At 44.7% G+C, this 24,557-nt stretch overlaps 2 protein-coding genes across 3 annotated transcripts in view; one reads left to right on the top strand and one right to left on the bottom strand.

The window, feature by feature from the left end:
* The window catches only part of SNX25 (sorting nexin 25), a 98,417-nt gene extending 78,551 nt beyond the window's left edge, over window positions 1–19,866 (bottom strand). The window contains exon 1 of one of the 2 annotated variants that reach the window (XM_081084096.1): window positions 19,694–19,866. The gene's annotated coding sequence lies outside the window, so the exon portion shown is untranslated. Of the gene's footprint in view, window positions 1–12,117; window positions 12,300–19,693 lie in introns of those variants that run through there. The other variant, XM_081084095.1, reaches the window with a different exon arrangement.
* The window catches only part of CFAP97 (cilia and flagella associated protein 97), a 31,121-nt gene continuing 18,695 nt past the window's right edge, over window positions 12,132–24,557 (top strand). The window contains exons 1-2 of the mRNA XM_081084098.1: window positions 12,132–12,306; window positions 22,331–23,376. Of these exons, the coding sequence (XP_080940224.1) occupies window positions 22,347–23,376 (1,030 nt within the window). The 5' untranslated portion in view covers window positions 12,132–12,306; window positions 22,331–22,346. The remainder of the gene's footprint in view (window positions 12,307–22,330; window positions 23,377–24,557) is intronic.

Raw genomic sequence — 24,557 nt, 5'->3', positions numbered from 1 at the left:
CTTGCTCATGGAACAGCTGGGTCTGGGTGTGGCTATGCTGCTCTGAGCTAAGGCAGAATGAGTTCGTGAAACACCATTTCCCATAAAAAGAAATCAGGGCTCTTTTTAGAGAAATTGCTAATTCCAGGTGTGAGCAGAATTATGAATACACAAAATGAACCTGAAATATCTTGTTATACCAGATACAAGAAAATTCTCAAAGACTAGAAGGGTCATATCAAAAAGACTCAGGAGCCAACTTGAAAGGGCTCCCACTGGCCAAAGATGGACTTATATAAGCTTCAAAAGATAATTACAGCTGATTGAAACCTATCAATTATGTTCAAATCCATGCGCTCATATATTTAAAAACATACAACGAGCCCTAACCGGTTTGGCTCAGTGGATAGAGCGTCGGCCTGCGGACTTAAAGGTCCCAGGTTCGATTCTGGTCAAGGGCATGTACCTTGGTTGCGGGCACATCCCCAGTGGGGGGTGTGCAGGAGGCAGCTGATGGATGTTTCTCTCTCATTGATGTTTCTGACTATCTCTCTCACTTCCTCTCTGTAAAAAATCAATAAAATATATTTTAAAAAAACATACAACGAATTGGTCACTTTCAGAGGATGGGAAACCAACTCATTATCTTGGACACTGATAATGAGAAAGAATCTAGCATTTATTCTGTTTTTATATGAACTGGATCACTGTGTAACCAAATAGTATATGAGGTAAATGTATCTCTTTTAAACAAGTACCCTATATAATAAAAGCCTAATATACTAAGTGTCCATTGGTTGGCCATTCAACCAATCAAAGCGTAATATGCTAATGATATGCTAAGGTTGCTCAACTGCTTGCTATGACATGCACTGACCACCAGGGGACAGATGCTCCAACCGGTAGGTTAGCTTGCTGCTGGGGTCTGACCGATTGGGACTGAGCAAGATGGGCAGGACATGCTCTGGAGCCCTCCCTCGGTCCCTCCTGGCTGGCCAACCTCCTGAATCCCTCCCTGATCGTGCACTGGTGGGGTTTCTCAGCCTGGCCTACACCCTCTCGCAATCCAGACTGAAGGGCACTCCCTCTCCCACCCCCCATGCACAAATTTTGTGCACTGGGCTTCTAGTATACAAAATAAATGAAAAATAAATGACAGTTAAAACATCATTTTGTCACCCCAACAAATAATAGATTTAGGTATTGAGCATCAACAGCCACTCATATAACAAAGACAATCAGTATGTGCTTCCCAATGAAAGGTCACATCACCACCAGCCTAGTCCTGCCAAAGGGATCAAACACAAGTTGATCAAGTCTCTGGATCCCACTGCCAATCTGTAGGACATACAAAGGAGAGAGGATCGTGCTGAACGGTATTATTCAAATGCAATCAGCAAAATCCAGCCTATAGGTCATGCTATGTGACAAATGCTCCAGGTTCTTCAACAGATAAATTGTAAAGAAAAAGAAGAACAGAGGAGAAACATTTTTTTAATGAATGAGAATAAACTATAATGTCCACAGATGCACATTTGAGTGATAAAATTGTAATAACATGCATGGAAATGATTACTATAAAGTCAAGGTGAGTTACTTAGGTAGAACAGGAGGGGCTGACATTAGGGTTTGGGAAAGTTACAAGGGTATTCTCTTTATAATCACTCATCCAATTATACATTTATTTTTTATTTTATAATAAAAAGTTTTAAAGTAATATTGTAAAATCTACCATTTAACACTTTCTATATTCAAAGTACTTCTATAAATAAGCATTTGCATTTTTAAATACTATGACATTGCTCCAAACAATCCCTGAAGATATTTACTATCTCCGTTTTTCAGATAAGGAGACTGAGAAATCTTCAGCAAGTTACCCACTGTCACTGAGTTATTAGGGCAGAGCCAGGATTCAAATTCAGACAACTGACTCCAAAACCATTCTCTTAATGTGTATGTCCTATTAAATCCCTCACAAAATATTCATTGCTTACCTACTAAATCATGCTAAATGTTAAAGATACCAAGGGGAGTTTCTGCCTTCATGGAGCCAAGGGTTAATGAAAAAGAAAGAGAATCCTCCAAGTGGGTATAAAGTTACGATTGTGGTCAGTACAATGAGGAAAGCTATATGGTGCTATGAGAATATATTCCATTGGGAGATAGGGGAAGCTTCTCTGCAAGGTGATGCCCCAAGTCTGAGTGAAAGAAAGTCAGTAGGTGAGGGGGCAGGGGGTTTCCCCAGGCAGAGGAAGCAACAGGCAAAGAAGTCATCGACAGAGGGAGCTTGGCGCTTTGCGGACTGAGGATGAAGCTAGTAGGACAGGAGATTAGGCTGAAGAGCTGGGAAGAACAGGAAGCTACTGATGGGTTTTAATAAAACATGTTGCTAAAGAGGGAATTGATTGGGTTTGCCATTTTTTTTTTAAATGAACTGAAGGAGGAGCCAATAAGGAGGCAGGAAGACCAGTTGAGAGGCTATTGCAGTCTTCCAGGTGGGACATGATGGTACCTGGGACCAAGCACAAGAGCTAGAAAGGAGTAGATGAGCCCTGGCTGGGTGGCTCAGCTGGCTGGAGCGTCATCCCATACACCAAAACGTTGCGGGGAAAAGACAGGACTTGATGGTGGAATGCGTGTGAGGAGTGAGGAGAAGATGTCAAGAAGGACTCAGGCTTCTGGCAGTGGGACTTGACTTTCAGAGGTGCTAGTCACTGACATAGGAAACAATGGGAGAGGGATGGGGACACTTGGATTTGTTGAATTTCAGGCACCACTGTGAGTGCCAAGTGGAAATGTCAAGTTAAGTCGTTGAATAAATGAGATCTGCGCCTGAGGAATAAACTCTAATCCTCAGTGTAGAGATGGTTATTATAGGAGGCTCAAAGATGAGACTGCCAAGAGTGACAAAAAAAAAGAGAGATTTCAAGAATGACCTAAAATCAAATCTAGAAAACAAAGCAACTTCCTGAGCTTATCTAGGGGTCTAAACCTCAGAAAGGTTTAGTGAAACGGGGGGGGGGGGGGTGGAAATTGGGGAAAAACCGAAAGAAAATAAATTATCTGCCTCAGGAATAACACATTGACATTTCTAGATCATTTGAGATGTTAATTTCATCTCTTACTTGGCAGGGCCTGCACGCAGCCCCAGGTGCTGTGTGCCTGAGCTGACTTGCGCAAGAAGAGACTCAAGCATGGAGCAAGGAGAGAAAGCCCTAGGCCAGCGGTTCTCAACCTGTGGGTCGCGACCCCTTTGGCGGTCGAAGGACCCTTTCACAGGGGTCGCCTAAGACCACCCTGCATATCAGATATTGACATGACGATTCATAACAGTAGCAACATGACAGTTATGAAGTAGCAACGAAAATAATTGTATGGTTGGGTCACCACATGAGGAGCTGTATTTAAAGGGCCAGGAGGTTGAGAACCACTGCCCTAGGCCCTCAGGGCTGCTCTAAGGCAGGTGGAGAGGAACCAGGAGCACAGGGGTAAGGGGCTGTGTTACCAGAGATGCAAAGGCATAGCCCTGTAGCTTCTATAACAAGGTAAAAATATAGTATATTGTAAAGCATGCTCTTGCCAAGTAAGAGACACAGGACTACACTCGCAGCTGCTGTAAAGCACAGGCCGTGACTCTGGCTCAGGAAAAGAGCAAAAGGACTAAGCCCTCCTGGACACCCAGCTTCAGGGGACCGAGACAACAGGAGCCCAACAATAAACGGACTTCTGCACACACGGGCTCTGGTTTCAGCAGAGAAGACTCTGTGAAGGGTTTGCAGGCACCAGAAATGGAAGCACTTAAGTGAGCTTATTCACAAATGCATGAGACACTGCTTGTGGACTCGGAGATGGAGGTGGGGTGGGTGGAGTTAGAAAAGGCATCAATGAGGTCCTGCATGAGCAGATGAGCAAACACCTACAACATTTTAGTTACTGTGATGAATGCAAACTCACTCGTGCAGGTGGCAGAGAACTTCAGAAATTCAGGTTTGAAGCCCATTTGGTTAGAGCAGTGATGGCGAACCTTTTGAGCTCGGCGTGTCAGCATTTTGAAAAACCCGAACTTAACTCTGGTGCCGTGTCACATATAGAAATTTTTTTGATATTTGCAACCATAGTAAAACAAAGATTTATATTTTTGATATTTATTTTATATATTTAAATGCCATTTAACAAAGAAAAATCAAACAAAAAAATGAGTTTGCGTGTCACCTTTGACACGCATGCCATAGGTTCGCCGTCACTGGGTTAGAGGGTTGTCACAATTTACCAAGGTTGGGGGTTCCATCTCCAGTCAGGGGACAGACAAGAAGCAACCAATGAATGCATATATAAGTGGACCAACAAAATGATGTTTCTCTATCTCTCGTTCTTCCTTTCTCTTTCTCTCTAAAATCAGAAATTTTTTTAAAAAAGAAATTAAGGTTTGAATTTACAAATGAGTACTTGTGAAAATTTTTCTAATTTTCCAAGAGGTGTATTCTACACTCAATTTGAAAGTTCATTAAGTAGATCCTAATGTCTTATCCTAAAAATGCGCAATTCATTCCATTTCCCTTGACCTCAGAGGCTTTTTACTTGGAGTCACCCTGTCCATTGCTCTTTACATCCCGCTTGTGCTATTCACACATGGAAACCCCAGGAGAGCTGACAACTGTAGCCGGACTGACCAGTGCCTAGAGGAACTGACAAGCACTGGCCAGCCGCAGGGACAGGGCGGACACACCTCACGCTCCTACCTACATCCTCCCAAAGCAGCACCTGAGCTGACAAGCCCACCACAATGTAGTCAAATCTAGGCTTTCTGGAAAGCGCCGCTGTGCTTCGAGAATCTATATAAGCACACACCCCAGGACTAGCAAGATGTGGAAATGAGTAACTGGACCCAGGCGCTGGCCCTCCGGGCATCCAGGAAGAGACTCCCCCTCCCCACCCCCAGGGGCCATCCCTCATCATCACCCAACCAACTAACCCTAGTTTGGAAAGGGACCTAACAGTGACGGGTAAAAACATCAAGTTCCAAGTTTGCAATATGTTTTCCTTTCAAAAGCAAAGCTGCAATTTAAAAGGATAAACACACACACACACACACACACACACACACAAAACCAGCAACTTTGCGTGCCATCACTTTAATACTGACAGCCTTCCACAGACATTTCATTTTCTAAAGCCTGAGCCCTCAGCACCAAACCTGCTGAGTCACCCATTCAGTACAATGTGCGACATTCTGCCTACAGGGACTCACACATTTTAAGGAATCTAGGGCACCTACCCCCACAAATGATCAGGTTGGAAAATGAAACCTAGGATATTTTTAAGAAGGCAACATTCAATTACTGGGGTGGCATCACAGCATGCACCCAAAACAAAAGTAGCCTAAGACTCGAAAGTGCTAGAAATAAAAGCTCCAGATAGATCGTTCAAGTGTGGAGACTTCCATCTTCACTGTGAATGAACAGTAGGACCCGTCCATTTGGGGCTGAATTTATTGTTTAAAGACAATGTTAAGACACTTGAGAGATTCTTAAGCCTATCTATAATGATAACTAGTGATAATTAATATCAAGGAAAACGCTCTCTCACTCTTGGATTTACTGTCTTTTGTTCCATCCACACAGCTTCATTAACTCTCACTTTCTATATTACAACTGCACTGTATTTCTCTTCCAAGTCCATCCCAATTATGTTTCTGTTTAACATTTCCAACGCCCAGCCTGATGCTATCACTCTGGTGCTTAGAAAATGTCAATAGCTGCCATACCTACAGGCTAAACTCCAATGCTAATCCCTAGGTTGAGGACTTCCAGGACCTGGCCAAGACTACCCTTCCCATCGGAGCTCCTGTGAGTCATCTCATACCCTCACTGGCAACTCACATCCCAAAGGGTACATGTACTGCATCTCTAAAACAGTTTGCTTGACTTATTTTATTTTTGTACAAATTATGAAAGTACATATTGCTTCCTTCGGACAGTTTTGCTCATTCAGATACACACTTTTTTCCTTTCTGAGGATACATATGCTGGTTTGGATTAGCTTTTTTTATGTTCTAGGCTTAATCATATATCTTCCTTTGTGTGTAATCACTGTATATATCACTATTCATATATAACTTCACCTTATGTTTACTAACCTTAAGAACTAGTTTCTTCATAACAAAGATACAGAAAACAATTACTCCTTTGTGCATAATCACTGTTTATATGTCAAGAGATTATAGACATCCAGAACTTTTTTTGAATACATATTTGCATTTGCTTATATAAGCACTAGAAGACCGATGCACAAAATTCATGCAAAAGTTAGGTCTTCCTTCCCCCAGCTGCCGGCACCAGCTTCCCTCTGGCACCCGGGACCCAGGCTTCCCTCACAGCCCTGGCTTCGTCTGGAAGGACATCCAGTCTAATTAACATATTACACTTTTATTATTATAGATAATATATATCTTGAAGAGTAAACAGCACCTATTAATACTGGCTATATAGAAGAGAGATTTTTTTTTTCACTGTACACACTTCTATATGCTTCAATGTTTTTAAACCATGTGATTATATGACCTATGTAAAAAATTACATTTAAAAATTATAACTAGTAAAAAAAAAAGATAAATAAATAAAATAAAATAAAATTATAACTAGTATCAATTTAAAGTAAAACAACCCCTACACCACAGCAAGTGTTAGATAAGATCCTATCTTTCACGGGGTCCTCAAAACTGCCATCTTCCTCAAAAAACATTTTCCCACTAGCCACCCTGACTTAACTCCCCTAGGTAAAATGCAAACAAGTATTCTGAGGGCAATAAGTGCATTTTGCCATTATCCATCATCAAAGGGTTGAGGATTAATTTATCACATTAGCATAATAAAAGAAAGTTACAAAGAGGCTGGGTATAGTTCACCTAACTCCTATTGCTTTTCCTTTTTCTCTCAAGTAACTAAATTCACTTTGTTTTACTCAAAGAACTTTTGTATTAGTAAAAGAACTCATTTAGGAATTCTGTAAGTCCTGCCCAAGCCAACTGGAGCCATGGATTGCTGTGTGAATGTTTTTACTGTCTCTACAAACATCTGCCTTCCCATCCAGTCTTCTCTTGCGGCCCAATCTCAGCCCTAGAGGGCTGGCACAGGAAATTGCCAGGCATTACAGAAAGCAATTATCCAAGCTCTTGTGACACCTAGGCAAGGCTAGGACCATTCTCTAGAAACTGAGATTGAAATCTCAAATCTAAACATGTCAATGGGATACTTGAATTTGTTCTCATCTCAAACAATAATCGATTCATTCAGGCAGAATCTGTCTACTAAGAGCCTACCTACTATGTCCTTGACACGGCACTCAGCAACTAACTAAGCAAAAAATGATCCAATGAAATAAGATTCATAAATATACAGCAGATACTCAGTAAGTGCACATTAATTAGACTTGATTAACTTCTTGAACTTCCCTGCCTAATCTTTGAAAAGTCTTTCATTACTATTTTCTTTATATGGCAGTAGACTTCAGTTTTCCATGTCACTAGCCTGTGACTTTTTTCCATTATATAAAGATACACTTTGTCATGCTGGTCCAGTAATGAAAATGTTTTCTAAACTATTCACTCACTTTTGCCATATTTTTCTTGCTGTTGCCTAGAGTCAAGTAACTGTGGCTAGTGAATCTGAGGCTCTTGGTCCAGGTGAGTTAACTGGCCTGGCACAAGGCCAAACTGCAACCCTAGACTATGGCAGCCTGCTCAGCAAAGCTGGACTAACGACTGGCACATGAGGAGAAGGCCAGCCCCAATTATCACAGCTTCAGTCTGCTGCCTAGAACCAACTCCAAGTGCTTCTAAAGTGAGGCCGAGATATCAACTGTCAAGACTTGAGCATCAACCTTCCTGACCTTACACCAAAGTTTCCTTAGTACCTGAAAATACCTGAGAGAAAAATTATTTTTACTACTTTAATCAATAGTGATGCCCACCCTGCAGATTGGTGCAGCCACTATAGAAAAATTAACAATGGATCTGCCTTATGACCCAGAGATTCCACATCTGGGAATCTATCTGAAGAAACCCAAAACACTAATTTGAAAGAATACATGCACCCCTATGTTCACTGCAGCATTCTTTACAATAGCCAAGCTATGGAAGCAACCCAGGTGCCCATCAGTAGATGAGTGGATAAAAAAAGCTGTGGTGCATATACACTGAGTGGCCATACTGTTATGCCCTCCTGACGTTTGTAGGCAGATTAGCTATAATTTCACACTGAAGTTGCTAGAGGGCCAGACCATTATAAATAGGAAAGCAGGTTGTTTACCACGACAGAAGTGATTTTTTTCTGAAGATATGGGTAAACAACGCGATTTAACAGCTTTTGAACGTGAGTGGCCAGATTATTATGACCACCCCATCAGTACTTCGTTGGGCCACCTGTTGCCTTCAATACTGCGGTGATATTTCTTGGCACTGACGCCACAAGATGTTGAAAGGCGATGAGAGGAATCTGACACCATGCCTGATGAATGGCACTGTCCAGTTCTGTGAGATTTGATGGTTGTGGAACCAGCTGCCTGATGGCTTTTAACTTCGTCCCACAAATGCTCAATTGGATTGAGATCTGGTGATTGTGGGGGCCACCTAAGCAAGGCAAGGTCTCCCTCATGTTCTTGAAACCACTCCTGCACAATACGAGCACCGTGGCATGGCGCATTGTCTTGTTGGAAGAAGCCATCTCCGTTGGGATATGCCATCAACATGATAGGATGAACTTGATCAGCAACGATACTTAGGTATTTTGTGCTATTCAGACGTTGTTCCACACGAATTAAAGGGCCCAAATCATGCCAGGAAAACATGCCCCAAACCATAACACTGCCCCCACCAGATTGAAGAGTTGTACTCATGCATGTGGGGAGCATGCTTTCATGCTGTTTCCGCCAAATTCTCACTCTGCCATCTGCATGATGCAACTGGAAACGTGATTCATCGGACCACATGACTTTTTTCCAATGCTCGACTGTCCAATCCTTGTGTTCCTGTGCGAATTGGAGACGTTTTATCTTGGTAACAGACAGCAAAGGTGTTTGAACAGGCCTTCGGCTTCCATATCCCATACAATGTAGTATACGGCTAATTTGCCTATAAATGTCAGGTGGTTATAATAATCTGGCCACTCAAAATATATATAAATTAGAATATTTCTCAGGCATAAAAAAATAATGAATCTTACCATTTGTGACAACATGGATGGACCTAGAGTGTATTATGCTCAGTTAAGTAAGTTAGTCAGCGAAAGACAAACACCCTATGATTTCACTGATACGTGGAATCTACAGAACAAAATAAACAAAATTGAAACAGACATAGGTACAGAGAGAGAGAACTTGTGGTTGACAGAGTGGGGGAAGGTTAGGGGACTGGATGAAAGATGGGACGGGTGTTGGGAGGATGAGTGAAAAAGGTGAAGGGATTAAGAAGTACAAACTGGTAATTACAGAGCAGTCATGGAGACATAAAGTACAGTAGTTAATACAGTCAGTAATATTATCGTAAGTATGTATGGTGTCAGGAGGGTATCAGATTTATCACGGTGGTCTAGTAAGTTATATAATGTCCAATCACTGGGTTATACACCCGAAACATACAATATTGTGTGTAAACTGTAATTGAAAAATAAAAAATATATATTAAAAAAAAATGATACCCACCCAAGTAAAATCAAAATCCTCACACATTGGAGATGTCCAAAAGAGACTAATTCGAAGGGGGAAACCCTATGTTAGTGATCACTACCAGACATAACTTTCCTCATTATCATCCGCAAGCACTTCTTAAGCTCCTACTGGGTGCAAGGGATAACAAAAAGTGTTACCCATGGTCCTCACCACATGGAGTTTTCAGCCAGTAACTACACTGTGCAGCATGGAGAGAATCTGAACACTACTAGACACGAAAACACCTTTTCCCTTTAGGTTAGGCTACTCTAGCTGGCTACTTCTAACCATGTCTGCATTTTTTTCCTCTATAGAAGGAAGTCAGTAAGAAAAAAACGAGGAAGAAAAGGCGGAGGGAAGAGAGATGGACAGATTGAAGGATAAACCCCAGTGTCTGATGTGTCTAGCTGACAATTAATCCAAACCTATGAGAATACATGAGGGTTCTCTTCTTCATGCTGAATCTAATTCTCCGTAGTAAAGTAGTCACTGTATCTTCAGAGGCACCATTTGGTCCTGTGTGGTCCAGCTCCCACCCCCACAGAACTGCAGATATTTTATACTACACCACATGCTTATCTTCCATTCATAAAGGAGCGAACATTTTTTTAAACCCATAAACACATATTACTAGAAATACAGCACAACTAAAGGCATCAGTACTATAAAAAAAGTATGTGAATGATATGCATTTCAATTCTAAGTAGCATATAACTTATAAAGTGAATGTCCTAATATACTTGTTTTCTTATTTAAGGCTATTATAAAAATCCAAGTCCTGAAAGACTGATCTATTTTCCTGAGTTTATACTTCACCTCTTCTATTACCTGAAACTTCCAGGTGGTACACATGAGAGGTTATATGTGCTGCTTCATTTAACGTCACCTTTAAAGTGCTATTCTCTCTAATTCGTCTCCTAAACCCTCTTCCTGGATTTTCCAAAGTTTTATCTGCCCAGCGTTGCAGATGAGCTGGGAGGCTTGGGGGAATGTGCCCGGTGACGGGGTGGTAACCCACAGCATGAGGCTTCCAGGTCCCCAGAGGCAGACTGCAGTACTAAGACTTTGACCCTGACCCCACCTTCAAAACTTTCTGTCGCCGCTTACTGAGCACTCTGAACCACTTAATTCTCAACCCCTTTTCCACAGCATTTATCACTACCCAAAAGTATCTCCCGTGTTTGCTTATTGTCTGGTCCCCCGTAAGAATACAGTCTCTAGAGAGCTGGGCATTCCTGTGTCTTGTTGACTCAACCCCAGCTACCAGAGTAACACCTGGCTTGTACAAAATGCTCAATAAAAGCATACTGAATAATAACTTCTTACAATACGCTCAAGAATCGCGGTGTCATTTGTCAGTGATCAACAAACCAACTAGTAAAATCTTGGGGTCCTTATTTTTTTTAATCAGTGTGGAGAAAAGAAAGAGAAAAAATACACCTGCTCACCAACTCTTGCTAAAGGAGCCTGGGGGGGGGGGGGGAGGAGGACACAGCTACATGAAGGTTTTTAAGAAAAACTGCTATTACTAGTCTTTTAGACTCCTGCAGAAGTTCCTCGCCCTTAGCATACTGAATGACTGATCAATGACAGCGTGAGCCCGCCTGCCGCCTCCCCTGCCACCCGGATCTCTGCGCTGGGGCCCAGGAAGGGCCGTTCCGGGGAAGAGCTGTTGTGATTTTTAGAGGAGCGAGCAGGTCAAACCACAAGCAAATACCAAGCCCGGGGGTAGCGGTCCCTCCAACAAATATCCTCCTGGAGCCGGGCCGCTGCCCCACGTGCTCGGACAACCCGTCCAGGGGCTGTGAGCGTCCCGCTGGGGAGAAGCCCTTTCAGGTCGGGGTGCGAGCCGGAAGCCGCGAGGCAGGGAAAGCAGGGGTTTGGCGCGCAGGAAGAGAAAAGCTCATTGAAACATGTTCTTTCCCATCTTCCCTACGCACCGCCCTACGCGCCCTGCCTCTCGGACCACAGCCTCCCCTCGTGGCACACGACGGGGTCCGGGCACCCCCTTCCCAACGCTGCGTGACTTCTCAGCACGGTGGGCGCAGGAGGTCGCGGTGCGAGGCGCCCCGGGCTTGGGTGCGAGAGGCCGGGCGAGCGTCTCCGGAAGAAGGTCCCGAAGTGCCCTCCGCGGAGAACCGGCAGCAGAGGCGCCGAGAACGCGCGCTGGGCGCAGCCTGCGTGCGGGAGCCGCTCGGCGACCTCCACCCCCGGTCGCAGAGCAGCATCGGACCGGCTCCGGCTCGGGATACCGTGCGTCTCGGCGGCCTGAGCCCGAGCCCGCCCCGGGGGCCGAGGGGCCGCTCGCTTCCGACCGCCGGGCCGGGGTGGACGGGCCCGCCGCGACCCCCGCGGCTCCGGGAGCGGGCGGCGGGCACCGGAAGCGGGAGGGCCGGGCCGGGGCGGGCGCGCGGGGCGGGGGAGGCCGCTACTCACCCCCGGCCGGCGGCGGGCGGCCAGCCGTCTCCAGGCGGCGGCGAAGTCGGGCGACGGGGCTCGCCGGCTCCAGCAGACGAGGGAGAGCAGGGTCCCCAGCAGGAAGGCGGCCGCGGCGCCGATCAGGTACAGGCTGAGCCGGAGCAGGACGACGCCCGGCCCCGCGCCTCCGGCCGCCCCGGGCCCCAGGTAGGAGAGGGACGCGGCGGCGAGGACGGCCACGGCCACCGCCACCCGCCAGCTCCCGCCGCCGGAGCCCCTCGGGGCCGCCGCGTCCTCCCGGGGCTCCGGCCGCCGCTCGCCCGGAGCGCCCACGGCCGCCGCGGGGCTGGGGCCGGGGCCGGCGCCGCTGCTGTCGGTGGCCTCGGGGTGCATGCTGCCGCCTGGGCCGCGGGGGACAGGCTCATCTCCCGCCCCGCGGTCCCCCGGCGCGGCCCCGGCCCGTGGCCTCTGCGCGGCCGCTCCTGCCCCGGCCGCCGCCGCAGCTCCGGAGGCAGAGGCGGGCGGCGCTCATACCCTCGCCGGCCGCCCTCCGAGGGCGCGGCTCCCGCGGACGCCGCCGAGCTCCTCCGGGCCCTCCGCGCCGCCCCTGGCGCCGGTCCGCAGTGCCCCCGGGCGCGCCCAGGTAGCCGGCGGTGTTGTGACTTCAGCGGGCGCAGCCCGAGGCGGGGCGGGGCGGGGCGGGGGCGGCCCGGGAGTGCCAGTCGGCGGAGGGCGGGGGGCGGAGGGCCCGCTGAGTGACAGCCGCGAGGTGCCCGCCTTCCAGGCACGGGGAGGGGTCTGGCCCGCCCCCGCCTCGCCGGGGAGGGGGCGCGACCAAGGCTTCGAAAGCCGCCGGGTCCTGGCCCCCCCTTTCCCCGCCCCCCCCCCCCCCGTCTGGGGATGGACATTTTTGCTGCAGGTGCCAGAGGCACTGGTCATTCTGGAGCTCAGGTGACGCCTTAATCCTCGCTCTCCGTTCATCCCTGGCAAGTAACCTCCTCGCATGCTCACAGCCCCCTAAATGTCCGCCTCGTTTTCACCTGCTACTTAGGTTAAATAGGCAACCATTCTTGATCCTCTCCTTTAACACGGTTACCCTAACAAACCCCCCCCCCCGGCCCCCCCACTTTCCCATCGGCCGCCTCAGGGAAGGAGTCAGACAAACGTGGAGTAAAGGAAGCCCGCAATTCCTAGTTGTGCAAAGGCCCAAAGAAGTGAGCCTGGCGCCAGGCGGGTAGCAGCTTCCCTCATCGCTTTGACTCCAAGTCCCTCCCTACATTTTTGTTGCCAGCGACTCAATATAAATGCCACTGCCCACGCAAGTGAACTTGGTCCAGATGATTTTTAGAGCACATACTTTCTACCACGGCCCCAGCGCTAATGCACAGATCAGGCTGGCTGAGAAGACACCACTATGCTAGAGAAATACAAGTAATGACTATTAACACCAATAAAGTGGCAGGTGTGCCTTTAAGGAATAAATAAGGAATTCTAAAAAGATTAATGATTATTAAAGGGCGGGGGCGGTAGAGTGTAGAGAACAAATCCAGAATAGAAAAGGACAGGAGAGGGAAAAAGATGAGGGAAGCAGAGAGAAATAAAGGTTATGGGAAACACTTATAAGCAGAAGCTCACAACTCTCTGCTTCTATCAGTCACAAAGAATTTCAAGTTTAAAGGCACTATTGTTTTCCAATAAATTGAGTTATAGCCTACTTCCCAGTAAGCACAGTTAAGGAAAATAAGCATTAAAAATATTTTTAAATACTGTGACTATCCTACTGTGTTTCTCTAAGGAACCATCTGTGTCGTAGCAACAGAGAAAAATATACAACATTGTTGTGTAAACGAAAATATTTAGTGGATACTTATTCTTTGAAAACAAAGTATTGTCCAAGAGGTTATTATTTAAAAAAATAAATACTGGTGTCCATAGATATACACAGCCCACCCTTGTATTCATGTCTTCATAATAAATTTCCCTGTAATGGCACAGATTCATAGAGGCTAAAAATAATCACTAACAGCTCCAACAAAACAGCATATAAATGCATTATTTTATATCCTATCTAGTAAGGAGGGAATATGCTAATTGACTGCCCCACCCTCAAAGATGGTGGTGCCCAGTCCCCTCAGCCCCCTAGCCGCCCAGGGACCAGCCTGAGGCACAGGTAACCAGGGCCGGCCAAGGCTTGCGCTGCCAGCAGTGGCAGCAGCAGAGGTGTGATGGGGCATCGCCTTCCCCTGATCGCCAGGTCGCTTCCCACCCCTGAGGGCTCCCGGACTGTGAGAGGCGGCAGGCTGGGCTGAGGGACCCCCCTCCAGTGCATGAATTTTCATGCACCGGGCCTCTAGTATCTATATAAAAATATATTTACATGTGTCATTTTTTTAAATCTTTGTTTTAAATATTAATATTCATGTGACACTTCTTATACCTTGTAAGTTAAAGATAAGAAGATATTGACTGCTTTATGCCAGCTGTGACTTTGCCATGCCTAGATGATGACATCAAATGAAGTTACTACCTTCCTGTTCTCCTTTAAATAAATAAAGTAGTGTAACAGATTTTGAAAGATTCCTTTTTCCTCTAAAATAGTCAACATTCATCCCACTAGTTCTCCTCAAAGTGTACCCACTAATCCAAATTATTTCAAGGAAAGGATGGGTAGCTTGTTTTTTACCAACAATCATATCTACATTTTTTATCATTTACATGCCAAGGACTGTGTGCTAAGGGCTTTATATACATTCTCCAATTTACATCCATAGCTGACAATAATGGTAACTAATTGAGTACTCACTGTGTGCCAGATACTGTTCTAAGCACGAGACATGCTTCATCTATGTTCACAACAACCCTGATAATGTCATCACCATCTACCCATGAGGACACTGAGGCAAAGGAGGTAAAATAACTTGCTCAGCATTACAGAGCTAATAAATATCATGGTCAGTTTTAGAGCTATGCATTTAACCACTATGTCATGGCACTTCCTTATAAATGTCATTTATTCATCCCATATTACAAAGGAGGAAAGACAGGGTTTAAATCCATGAGCTTAAGACCTGCGTTTTATACTTTAAAGTATTTAGTTTTGTTGCTTTGTGAGGGTAGCTGGTATCTTAACCAGGCTCCTGATAAGTTCTAAGTGATCATAACTTGAATCAGTAAAGGAGAAACTGGCCTGACTTTTATTAAGGGTCCTGGTCTGGAACTCTTAAGACCACGGTCTTTCCAACACACCAGTATATTGCTCCCCAAAATAACGCAGATCTGGAGAAATGTACACTCATGGTCAGAAAACTTCCTTAAAGCATATGCCGTTCTGCTGCTAAGCCAGCACTGACACTTCAAACATTTCCTAACAAATAATACTGGGCCGCTACCCTGTGCAATGTTGGAGGAACACAGAAGTCAGGTAAGATAAGGAGTACCGGGGACTGACTAGGGTCAGGAGGTATGGAGGGAGATGAGGCCAGAGGTCAGGCATTAAATGAGAATCCTGGTGTCCTTCCTAGAAGTTGGTGTTGAGTCCTTCCAGGTCTAAGGCTTAAAAAGCAAACTGAGTAGAGAAGCCTTATTTGTATTCCTTAAAGATAGCACATTTTGATAGGCAATAATTGAATGTTCCATAGGCTATCTTCATCATTCTCTTAAGATGGGAATGACATCTGCCTTAACTCATTGGGACATTATGAGGACAAATTAAATGGGGAAAAATGACATTTAAAATAATAGGCAGTGTAAATAGGTAAACAATACCTGATATCTGGGGGGGATGAGGACACATTTGTAATACCTTAACTAATAATAAAAAATAAAAAAAAAAAAAAAAAACAATACCTGATATCTGTCAAAATGTGATACATCTTCCCCTTCATGAGTATATTTCTCCTTAAACCCTCTGGCCACCTTGGAAGTGATTAGGATTAGAGAGAAGACCACAGTATTCTCCCTTGACCACTTTGGGGAAAACTGAATAAAGATGTTAACATGAGCCTAGATATTCTACTTTCTTCTACTGATTCACTGTAAGACCCTAACAGATCAGTTAACCTCTCTCTCTCTCTCTCTCTCTCTCTCTCTCTCTCTCTCTCTCAAACTTTCAAGCAGAATGTGGTTTACAAAAATATGTGTGACAAACTTCAAAAATAAATCATAAAGTACTTTAAAAACAAGTAATAGATGACCAAAGCTTAAAGGAAACGTGCTGCAGCATTTCTAAGAGGAAGATGAAACTCTGAACAAAATTTTAGAACACATGTACAGGTTGTCCCCCCAAAATGTATACACACTTTGAATAATTATTAATTCCAAGGGTTAAATTGGAAAAGAAACATCAATTGAGCTATCTGCTGTTAAGTGTGTATACATTTTTTTGGGACACCCTCTATATCATCATGCTAAGTGAGGCTCCATATTAGTACAGTCATACCTCATTTTATTCCACTTTGCTTTACTGTACTTCACAGACATTGCATTTTTTACAAATTGAAGATTTGTGGCAATCCAGTGTCAAACATGTCTATCAGTGCCATTTGGCAACAGCATTTGCTCACTATGTGTGATATCTTGGTAATTCCTGCAATATTTCAAACTTTTTCATTATTACTATATTTTTATGGTGTTCTGTGATGTTTGATGTTACTATTGTAATGTTTGGAGCTGTCACGAACCACACCCATATAAGATGACGAACTTAGCCCTAACCGGTTTGACTCAGTGGATAGAGCATCAGCCTGTGGACTCAAGGGTCCCAGGTTCAATTCTGGTCAAGGGCATGTACCTTGGTTGCGGGCACATCCCCAGTGGGGAGTGTAGTGTGCAGGAGGCAGCTGGTCGATGTTTCTCTCTCAACGATGTTTCTAACTCTCTCTCCCTCTCCCTTCCTTTCTGTAAAAAATCAATAAAATATATATATTTTTAAAAAAGATGACGAACTTAATAAATGTGCTCCAACTGCTCCCCCGACTGGCCATTCCAGTATCTGTCCCCTTGGGATTCCCTATTCCCTCAACATAACAATATTTACATTAGGCTAATTAATCATCATCTGATGCCTCTAAGTGTTCAAGTGAAAGGAGGAGGTGCATGTCTCTCACTTTACATCAAAAGCTAGAAATGATTAAGTTTAGTGAGGAAGGCAGGCAAAAGCTGAGACAAGCCAAAAGCGAGGCCCCTTGTGCCAAGTTAACCAAGTTGTGAATGCAAAGGGAAAGTCCTTGACGGAAATTAAAAGTAGTTACTCCAGTGAACACATGAATGGTAAGAAAGCAAAACAGCCTTATTGCTGATACGGAGAAAGTTTCAGTGCTCTAGACAAATCAAGCCAGCCCCAACATTTCCTTATGCCAAAGCCCAATCCATGGCCAGGCCCCAACTGTCTTCAAATCTCTGAAGGCTGAGAAGGGTGATGAAGCCACAGAAGAAAAGCTTAAAGCTAGCAGAGGTTGGTTCGTGGGGTTTATGTCTCCGTAACATAAAAATGCAAGGGGAAGCAGCAAGCTGTAGCACATTACCCAGAAGATCTAGATAACAAATGAAGGTGGCTATGTTAAACAACAGATTTCAATGTAGACCAAATAGCCTTCTGGTGGAAAAAGACGCCATCTAGGACGTTTAGAGCTAGAGAGGATGCAATTCCTGGCTTCAAAGGACAGACTGACTCTCTTGTTAGGGGCTAATGCAGCTGGTGACTAAGTTGAAGCCAATGCTCATGTACCACTCCAACAATCCTAGGGCTATTAAGAATCATGCTTCATCTACTCTGCCTGTGCTCTATAAATGGAACAAAGCCGGGATGAGCAGCACATCTGTTTACAACATGATTTACTGACTATTTTAAGCCTATTGTTGAGACTGTTCAGATAAAAATAAAGGTTCCTTTCAAAATAATACTGCTCATTGACAATGCACCTGGTTACTCACCCAAGAGTTAACTGATGGAGATGTATAAGATTAAAGTTGTTTTCATGCCTGCTAGAACAACATCCATTCTGCGGCCCATGGATCAAGGAGTAATTTCGACTTTCAAGTCCTACTATTTAAGAAATATATTTTGTAAGGCTTTAGCTGCCATAGTGATGCCTCTGATGGATCTGGGCAGAGTAAATAAAACACCTTCTGGAAAGGATTCACCATTCTAGATGCCATTAAGAAGACTTGTGATTCTTGGGAAGAGGTCAAAATATCATTAACAGGAGTTTGGAGGAAGTGGAATCCAACCTGCATGGATGACTTTGAGGGGTTCAAGACTTCAGTGGAGGCAGTAACTACAGATGTGGTGGAAGTAGAATTAGCAGTGGAGTCTGAATTGCAGTGAATGAATTGCTACAATCCTATATAATAAAACCCTAATATGCAAATTGACCAAACAGTGGAATGACCAGTTGCTATGATGCACACTGACCACCAGGGGGCAGGCGCTCAATGCAGGACTTGCCCCCTGGTGGTTAGGGCACTTCCACAGGGGGAGTGCTGCTCAGCCAGAAGCCAGGCTCATGGCTGGCAAGCGCAGCAGCAGTGGCCGTGGCGGGAGCCTCTCCCACCTCCGCTGCAGGCAAGTGATAAAGAGCGAGGGGTCCCAGACTGGGAGAGCCCTGGACTGCGAGAGGGATGTCTGCCTGAGGGGTTTCAGACTGCAAGCGGGTGCAGGCGGGGCTGAGGGGATCCCCCGCTTCTCCCAGTGCATGAATTTCCTGCACTGGGCCTTTAGTCTCATGATAAAAGAAAGTGGTTTTTGAGATGGAATTACTCCTGGTGAAGATGCTGTGAAGACTATTAAAATGACAGCAAAGCACTTAGAATATTACATAAACTTAGTTGATACAGCCGCAAATTGTTCTAATTTGTTCCAGTTTTGAGATGTAATTGACATATAACATTATATAAGCTTAGGGTGTACAACATAATGATACATATATGTGTCTATTACAAAATGATCACCATAATAAAAATCTAGTTAAAATCCACCACCTCACGTAATCAGAAATTTCCCTCCTTGTGATGAGAACTTTTGAGATCTACTCTATTAGCAACTTTCAAATACACAACGTATTTGTATGCCATGTTACTACAGTCACCATGCTGTACTTGCCTCTTGCTCCCACGGCCAGGTCTCCTATTGCTGACCTGGATTACTTTCTTCTAAAGACCCTAGTGATCCTGTTGCGGCCACTTGGGTAATCATTTCCCATCCCCACACCCTCAATCACATAGCAAAGCCCCTTTCACCATGTAAAGCAGCATATCCGCAGGTTCTGCGGATTAGGAGGTGGACAGCTCTGGGGCCATTATTCTACCACACCTACTATGTGCCTGTGAATTCAAAATGGAAAAATAATGGCGTTCAATGAATTCTACCGAGATCGCTTTGCTCTCAGATTGAACTGCCCACCTTGTTCACCAGTAAGAGGGGTTTCTAATGTGTTACCAGCCCCTGCACAGAGAATTCGTGGTCGGGCGGCAACTCGCTGATATAAACAAAGACACAGCCGCCCCATTGTTATGATTACTGTTGCTGTTTTGATTAGGAATTGCAAAAAAGGAAAGCAGCTTTTCCTATTAAATTAGCCACCACAACTGGGCTCACCAGCGTTGCCGTTCACAGCGGGGGCAGCAGCGGTTGGATGCGGACGACGCTGCGGGGGACGAGGACTTCCGCCACGTGTTCCTTCCCATTCGAGGGCGGCGGGCGGGGCCGCGGAGCCGCTCTAGGCCGCCCGGCCTCCGCGGTCTGTAATGCCCGCCGCTCCGCCCCGCCCCTCCCCGACCCGCGGCACTGGAGGCTCCGCCCCTTTCCCGCTCGCCCCGCCCCCGGAAGCCGAGCGCGCCGGCGCGTGCGCACGAGCTCGGAACGTCAGGGGCGGCGCGGGAGTCTGCCTCCGGCCACGGCGCTCAGGTGAGCGGCACGCGAGCGACCCCTTCTTCCCGCGCCCGTCAGCCTCCTCTCCGTTGCGGCTCCGTTTCCCCTCGGGAGCCGGGGCAGCGGCGAGCACTCGGGGTCGGTGTAAGGAAGCGTCCGGGAGGGGAGGAGGCGCCCGGCTAAGCCCCTCGGGCGGCGGGCGTCACCACAGCGTCGGCGGCCGCGCCGCGCGTCTTGGGGCCGCCTGCAGCCTCCGCCGCGGTGGGCACGGCCTGTCCGCATGTCGCGTTCGGGGTGGCGTGGGAGTCGGGGTCAGCCCTGGAGCCGGGCTCAGGTCACCAGCGCCCACCTCCGCGGACTTGAACCTGGACCTTGAGGCGTGAGGCTGTCCGTTACCTTCGGGCACCTCGCGGGGTCGGGCGGGAGTGCTGAACGGAGCCCGGGTTCCTGATCACGGGTGTTTGCTTGTTTTCTTTGGGCCTAGAATTGTCGTGTATCCAATCGGTTACCTTTGGGCCATATTGCATATCTGACTACAGAAACCTAATGTCACAGTAACAAAATGACAGTTTGAAAAATGCCAGGATCTGATAACCCTTGAAAGCTTTAGTATCTCACTGTAGACCGGAGGGGCTGTGCCCCTGGTGAGTGTCACCTGTTAATATGGAGCACCGCGCAGGGGGGATGAAGGTCTGGTGACCGATCGTTTCGTTTTTACCCTTTCCCAGAGTGTTGTCAAGAGCACCGTTGCTAATTTTAAGTCCACGCCGTATTTTTATTATTTTCTAATATAAGTTGAAACCTCGTTTTGAAGTAAATATTATCTAAAGGATTGCTCAGTGGATGGGATTGTTGGATAACTTTTCCGTAAATTAAGCTAAATCCTGAGCGCTCAAATCCTTAAGATAACGGTATTGTTGGATATTTTCAACCCAAATTTAATCGTGACGTTTCCCAGGCGCTGGGCTATGCACCTGCTGGCATGAACTGTGACCACTTAGGGAAGCAGATGCTTAAAACTACTGGGGCCTGCATGAACCATGTCAGTGAAGATAAGGGGCGGAGGGAGTATGGTGGGGGTGTATGGTTAGGGGAGGAGTGGAGGGAAAGAGAGGATTGTGGGAAACAAAAGAGGTAACTTCTGCTAACACATCAAAGAGCAGAACCCTTGCACAATCTCTTTTTAAAATATATTTTTATTGATTTCAGAGAGTAAAGGAGAGGTAGAGAGAGAGAAACATCAATGATGAGAGAGAATCCTTGACTGGCTGCCTCTTGCACGCCCCCTACTGGAGATCAAGCCGCAACCTGGGCTTGTGCTCTTGATGGGAATCAAACCCTTCAGTCCACAGGCGGACGCTCTATCCACTGAGCCAAACCAGCTAAGGCCCACTGCACAATCTTACATTTCCTGACTCCAAACTCCTTCATTGGTTGAACAGTCTTTGAATCATATTTGTCAGATACTACTTTAGGCACTCGGTATATAAAGATGAGCTAGCTATCAGGAGTTCCCAGTCTGGTAAGGAGACAGAAAGGCAGGGAATTGTTAGCTATGAAAAACAGGGATTTCAAAGTAGTGTTTAATCATTTGACTTTGGGATTTAGACCCGGTTCATATAATCATAGGTTCGGGAAACAGCATATGCTCCTACTGCATGAATTCCCTACAGCATCCCACTAGTCACTCCTTGCTCCTAATCTTAGAAAGCAGCCCAGTCCATTTTTGAGCAGTCCTAACGTTAAACTCAGAACAGCTTTCTCATGCACTCCATCTGTTGATGCAAGTTCTACCTCGAGCTACAAGTAACAGCTCTAAAATCTTTTTCTATATCAGTCCTAAGTATCTGAATACATTCTTTGTCATTACTTTTGCTAGATATGGGCCTGTTGTTCTATAAACCCTTAATCATGATTCACATTTTAGACTCTTCACCATAGCACTCAGAACCAACTGCTTCATTGAAGCAGTTCAGGGGTGTGCTATGAAACCATTTGCTTTTAAAATTGAAGAAACTTACAAAATAATTTTTAATTTCAAAGGTATTCTTAACCATGTAACAAAGTGAGAAAGGAAAAAACAACCACACTCTTTGATTTCCGCCCTTGACTTTTTGTAATACAGGGTGAATTATCTTACAAAAAAATAGACCTATTTTTCAGATCATTGGCACAACTTGGAACTATTCCTATAGCCCCATTATAATTTCACTGGGTTATTTTTTGGTATGTTTTTGGGGTCATGTTTCTCTTGATATGTTACCCAAACTTCTCAGTTTGGAAAAACTATAAATTACTAAGTAAAAATAAAAAGTATTTCAAAATTGCTCTTTAGTCTGATGGTTACATTTTTCTTCTTTTCAGATATATATTTGCCATTATGGATCGTTTCAGAGATATATCAGAAGATGAAGTGGACCATTCTTTCTTTGACAGTGACTTTGAAGAAGCAAAGAAAAGTGAAAGTAACTCAGTTTTTGGCAAGCAAAATGATTGCCCTAAAGAGAGAATAGACAATGATGCAGTAAATGTAAACTCGAAATTTGGAATGCAGAGAAAAGAAAATGATCTTGCTGAGAAAGGAAATGAAAGAAAAGAGAAAATTCCTTCAGAAGAACACCCTATAGAAAATGATAATGCACAAACCAGAAATTCTTTATCATTGACAACTTCTTCAAGATCAGAAAAACTGTGTAATGCTACAACAGGACATAAAATACACTTGACCATTCCAGATAGAATTCCCAAAATGGTAAAAGAAGGTGAAAATGATTATTATACAGATGGAGAGGAAAGCAGTGATGATGGGAAAAAACATTATGTCAGGTCCAAGTCAGCTAAACCGTCTAGTAATATCAAAAAAGGCATAAGTAAAAAGTATTCCAGAAGTAGTTCCTCTTCCTCTTTGTCCTCCTCATCTTCAAGTTCAGGTGCAGATTGTTCAACTGCAGAGTCTGATAACTGTACACCTGAATCATCTCCATCACTGAAGAAACATCTCTCTGGTGTAACCCACTTGTCACCAAAACAGAAATACAAACCAGGAATAAAATCAGCAGGAACACAGCCTACAAGAACTAAATCAAAAGTCGGTGACTACACTGAGGAATCTGAAGATACTGTGACAGATGTCACTCCTTTATCGACCCCAGACATCAGCCCTGTTCAGTCTTTTGAACTGGGCACATCAAACCATCAAAAAGTAAAAGTTAAAAGACAAGAAAATGTGAGTCAAGAAGTGTATGGAAATGTTGAGGATTTTAAAAATAATTTGAAATCCGCCAAAAAAGGGAAAGAAAAACATGGAGTAGATCTCACCTCGAAGTCTTCAGTGTTAGATTCCAATTTAGACCGTAGACATAAACAAAAAGCCATACATGACACAATGGACCTGAATCAACTCTTGAAAGGTAATTTTTCTTTTTCAAAACTACATATTGAATTTAATCATTAAACTTAAAGGTATATTGAGCTTAAGTATTAAATGCTATGAGTTTGCATTGACTTTTCTAGTAGGTATGTTTTTGTGATAATTGATATTATCATAACTTTATTAATATTCCATTTGTCCACAAAAATAAGTTTTTATTTTCCCACATATAACTAAACTGCAAGCATGCAAGATGGAGATATGTACATGGTTATGCCTTTTCTGCATTGATTTCTCAGTACACTTTATCACTTTCAACTACTACTATATAGGTTTTTCTAGGCCTATTTGTTCTTACCTGATTTCTTCACAGCCTTTTCCACTTCCTTGGAAGATAAATTCACTTAATGTAAGGAAGACGATAGTGATAATGCTTAACACATTTAATAATTATGAGCATGAGATGTGATCCTGCCAGAACAGCTAGGTAGGAACACAGCATACTCTACATCTCAATTTAAACATTTTCACTTAAAACTGTTTGTTGATTCAGATAGTGAATTTTGAGTAAAAAATTTTGCAAGCCGTTAGAGCAAACATTGGGTGAGAGTTTAGATAGTGAGGGATGCCTCTAGTTAACAGTGTTAATGTTATTTATTGGTTTAAAATAACTTGTGTTAACAAGTTTAATAAGTTCATAAATTTGAACTATGAAATAATAAGCATGTGAAACAAAGGTTAATAAAAGAATATAAAATCAGGTGTCCCAATTATAGGCCATGAAATATGAAACAGTGTTGAATTTGGGCACTTATGTAGTGAGGTGAAGAAAATTCTGGAAGTGGAATAAAAATTTTAGGCTTCTGAGTGTCATTTACTTGACCCTAGACCAGCAGTAACTATTCTGTGCCCCAGTCTTTTCATTTGTAAGATGAGGTGTTGATATAGGTTGCTAAAGCCTATTCTAAATTGAGATTTCTGGGGTTCTGTGAAAAATATTAGAAGGGAAGCCCTAGATGATTTGGCTCAGTGGATAGAGTGTCGGCCCTAACGTCGGCCTGCAACTGAAGGGTTGAGGCTTTGATTCCAATTAAGGGCACATACCTCGGTTGCAGGCTCAATCCCTGGCCCTGGTTGGGGCGTGTGTGGGTGGCAACCAATTGATCACATCGATGTTTCTCTCTGTCTCTTCCCCTCCCTTACACTTTCTAAAAATCAATG

Source organism: Myotis nattereri (genome assembly GCF_964212035.1).
Source record: "Myotis nattereri genome assembly, chromosome: 2".
Classification (NCBI taxonomy): domain Eukaryota; kingdom Metazoa; phylum Chordata; class Mammalia; order Chiroptera; family Vespertilionidae; genus Myotis; species Myotis nattereri.
The sequence above is the reverse complement of the archived record's forward strand: the minus strand, read 5'-3'. Positions and strand labels throughout refer to the sequence as shown.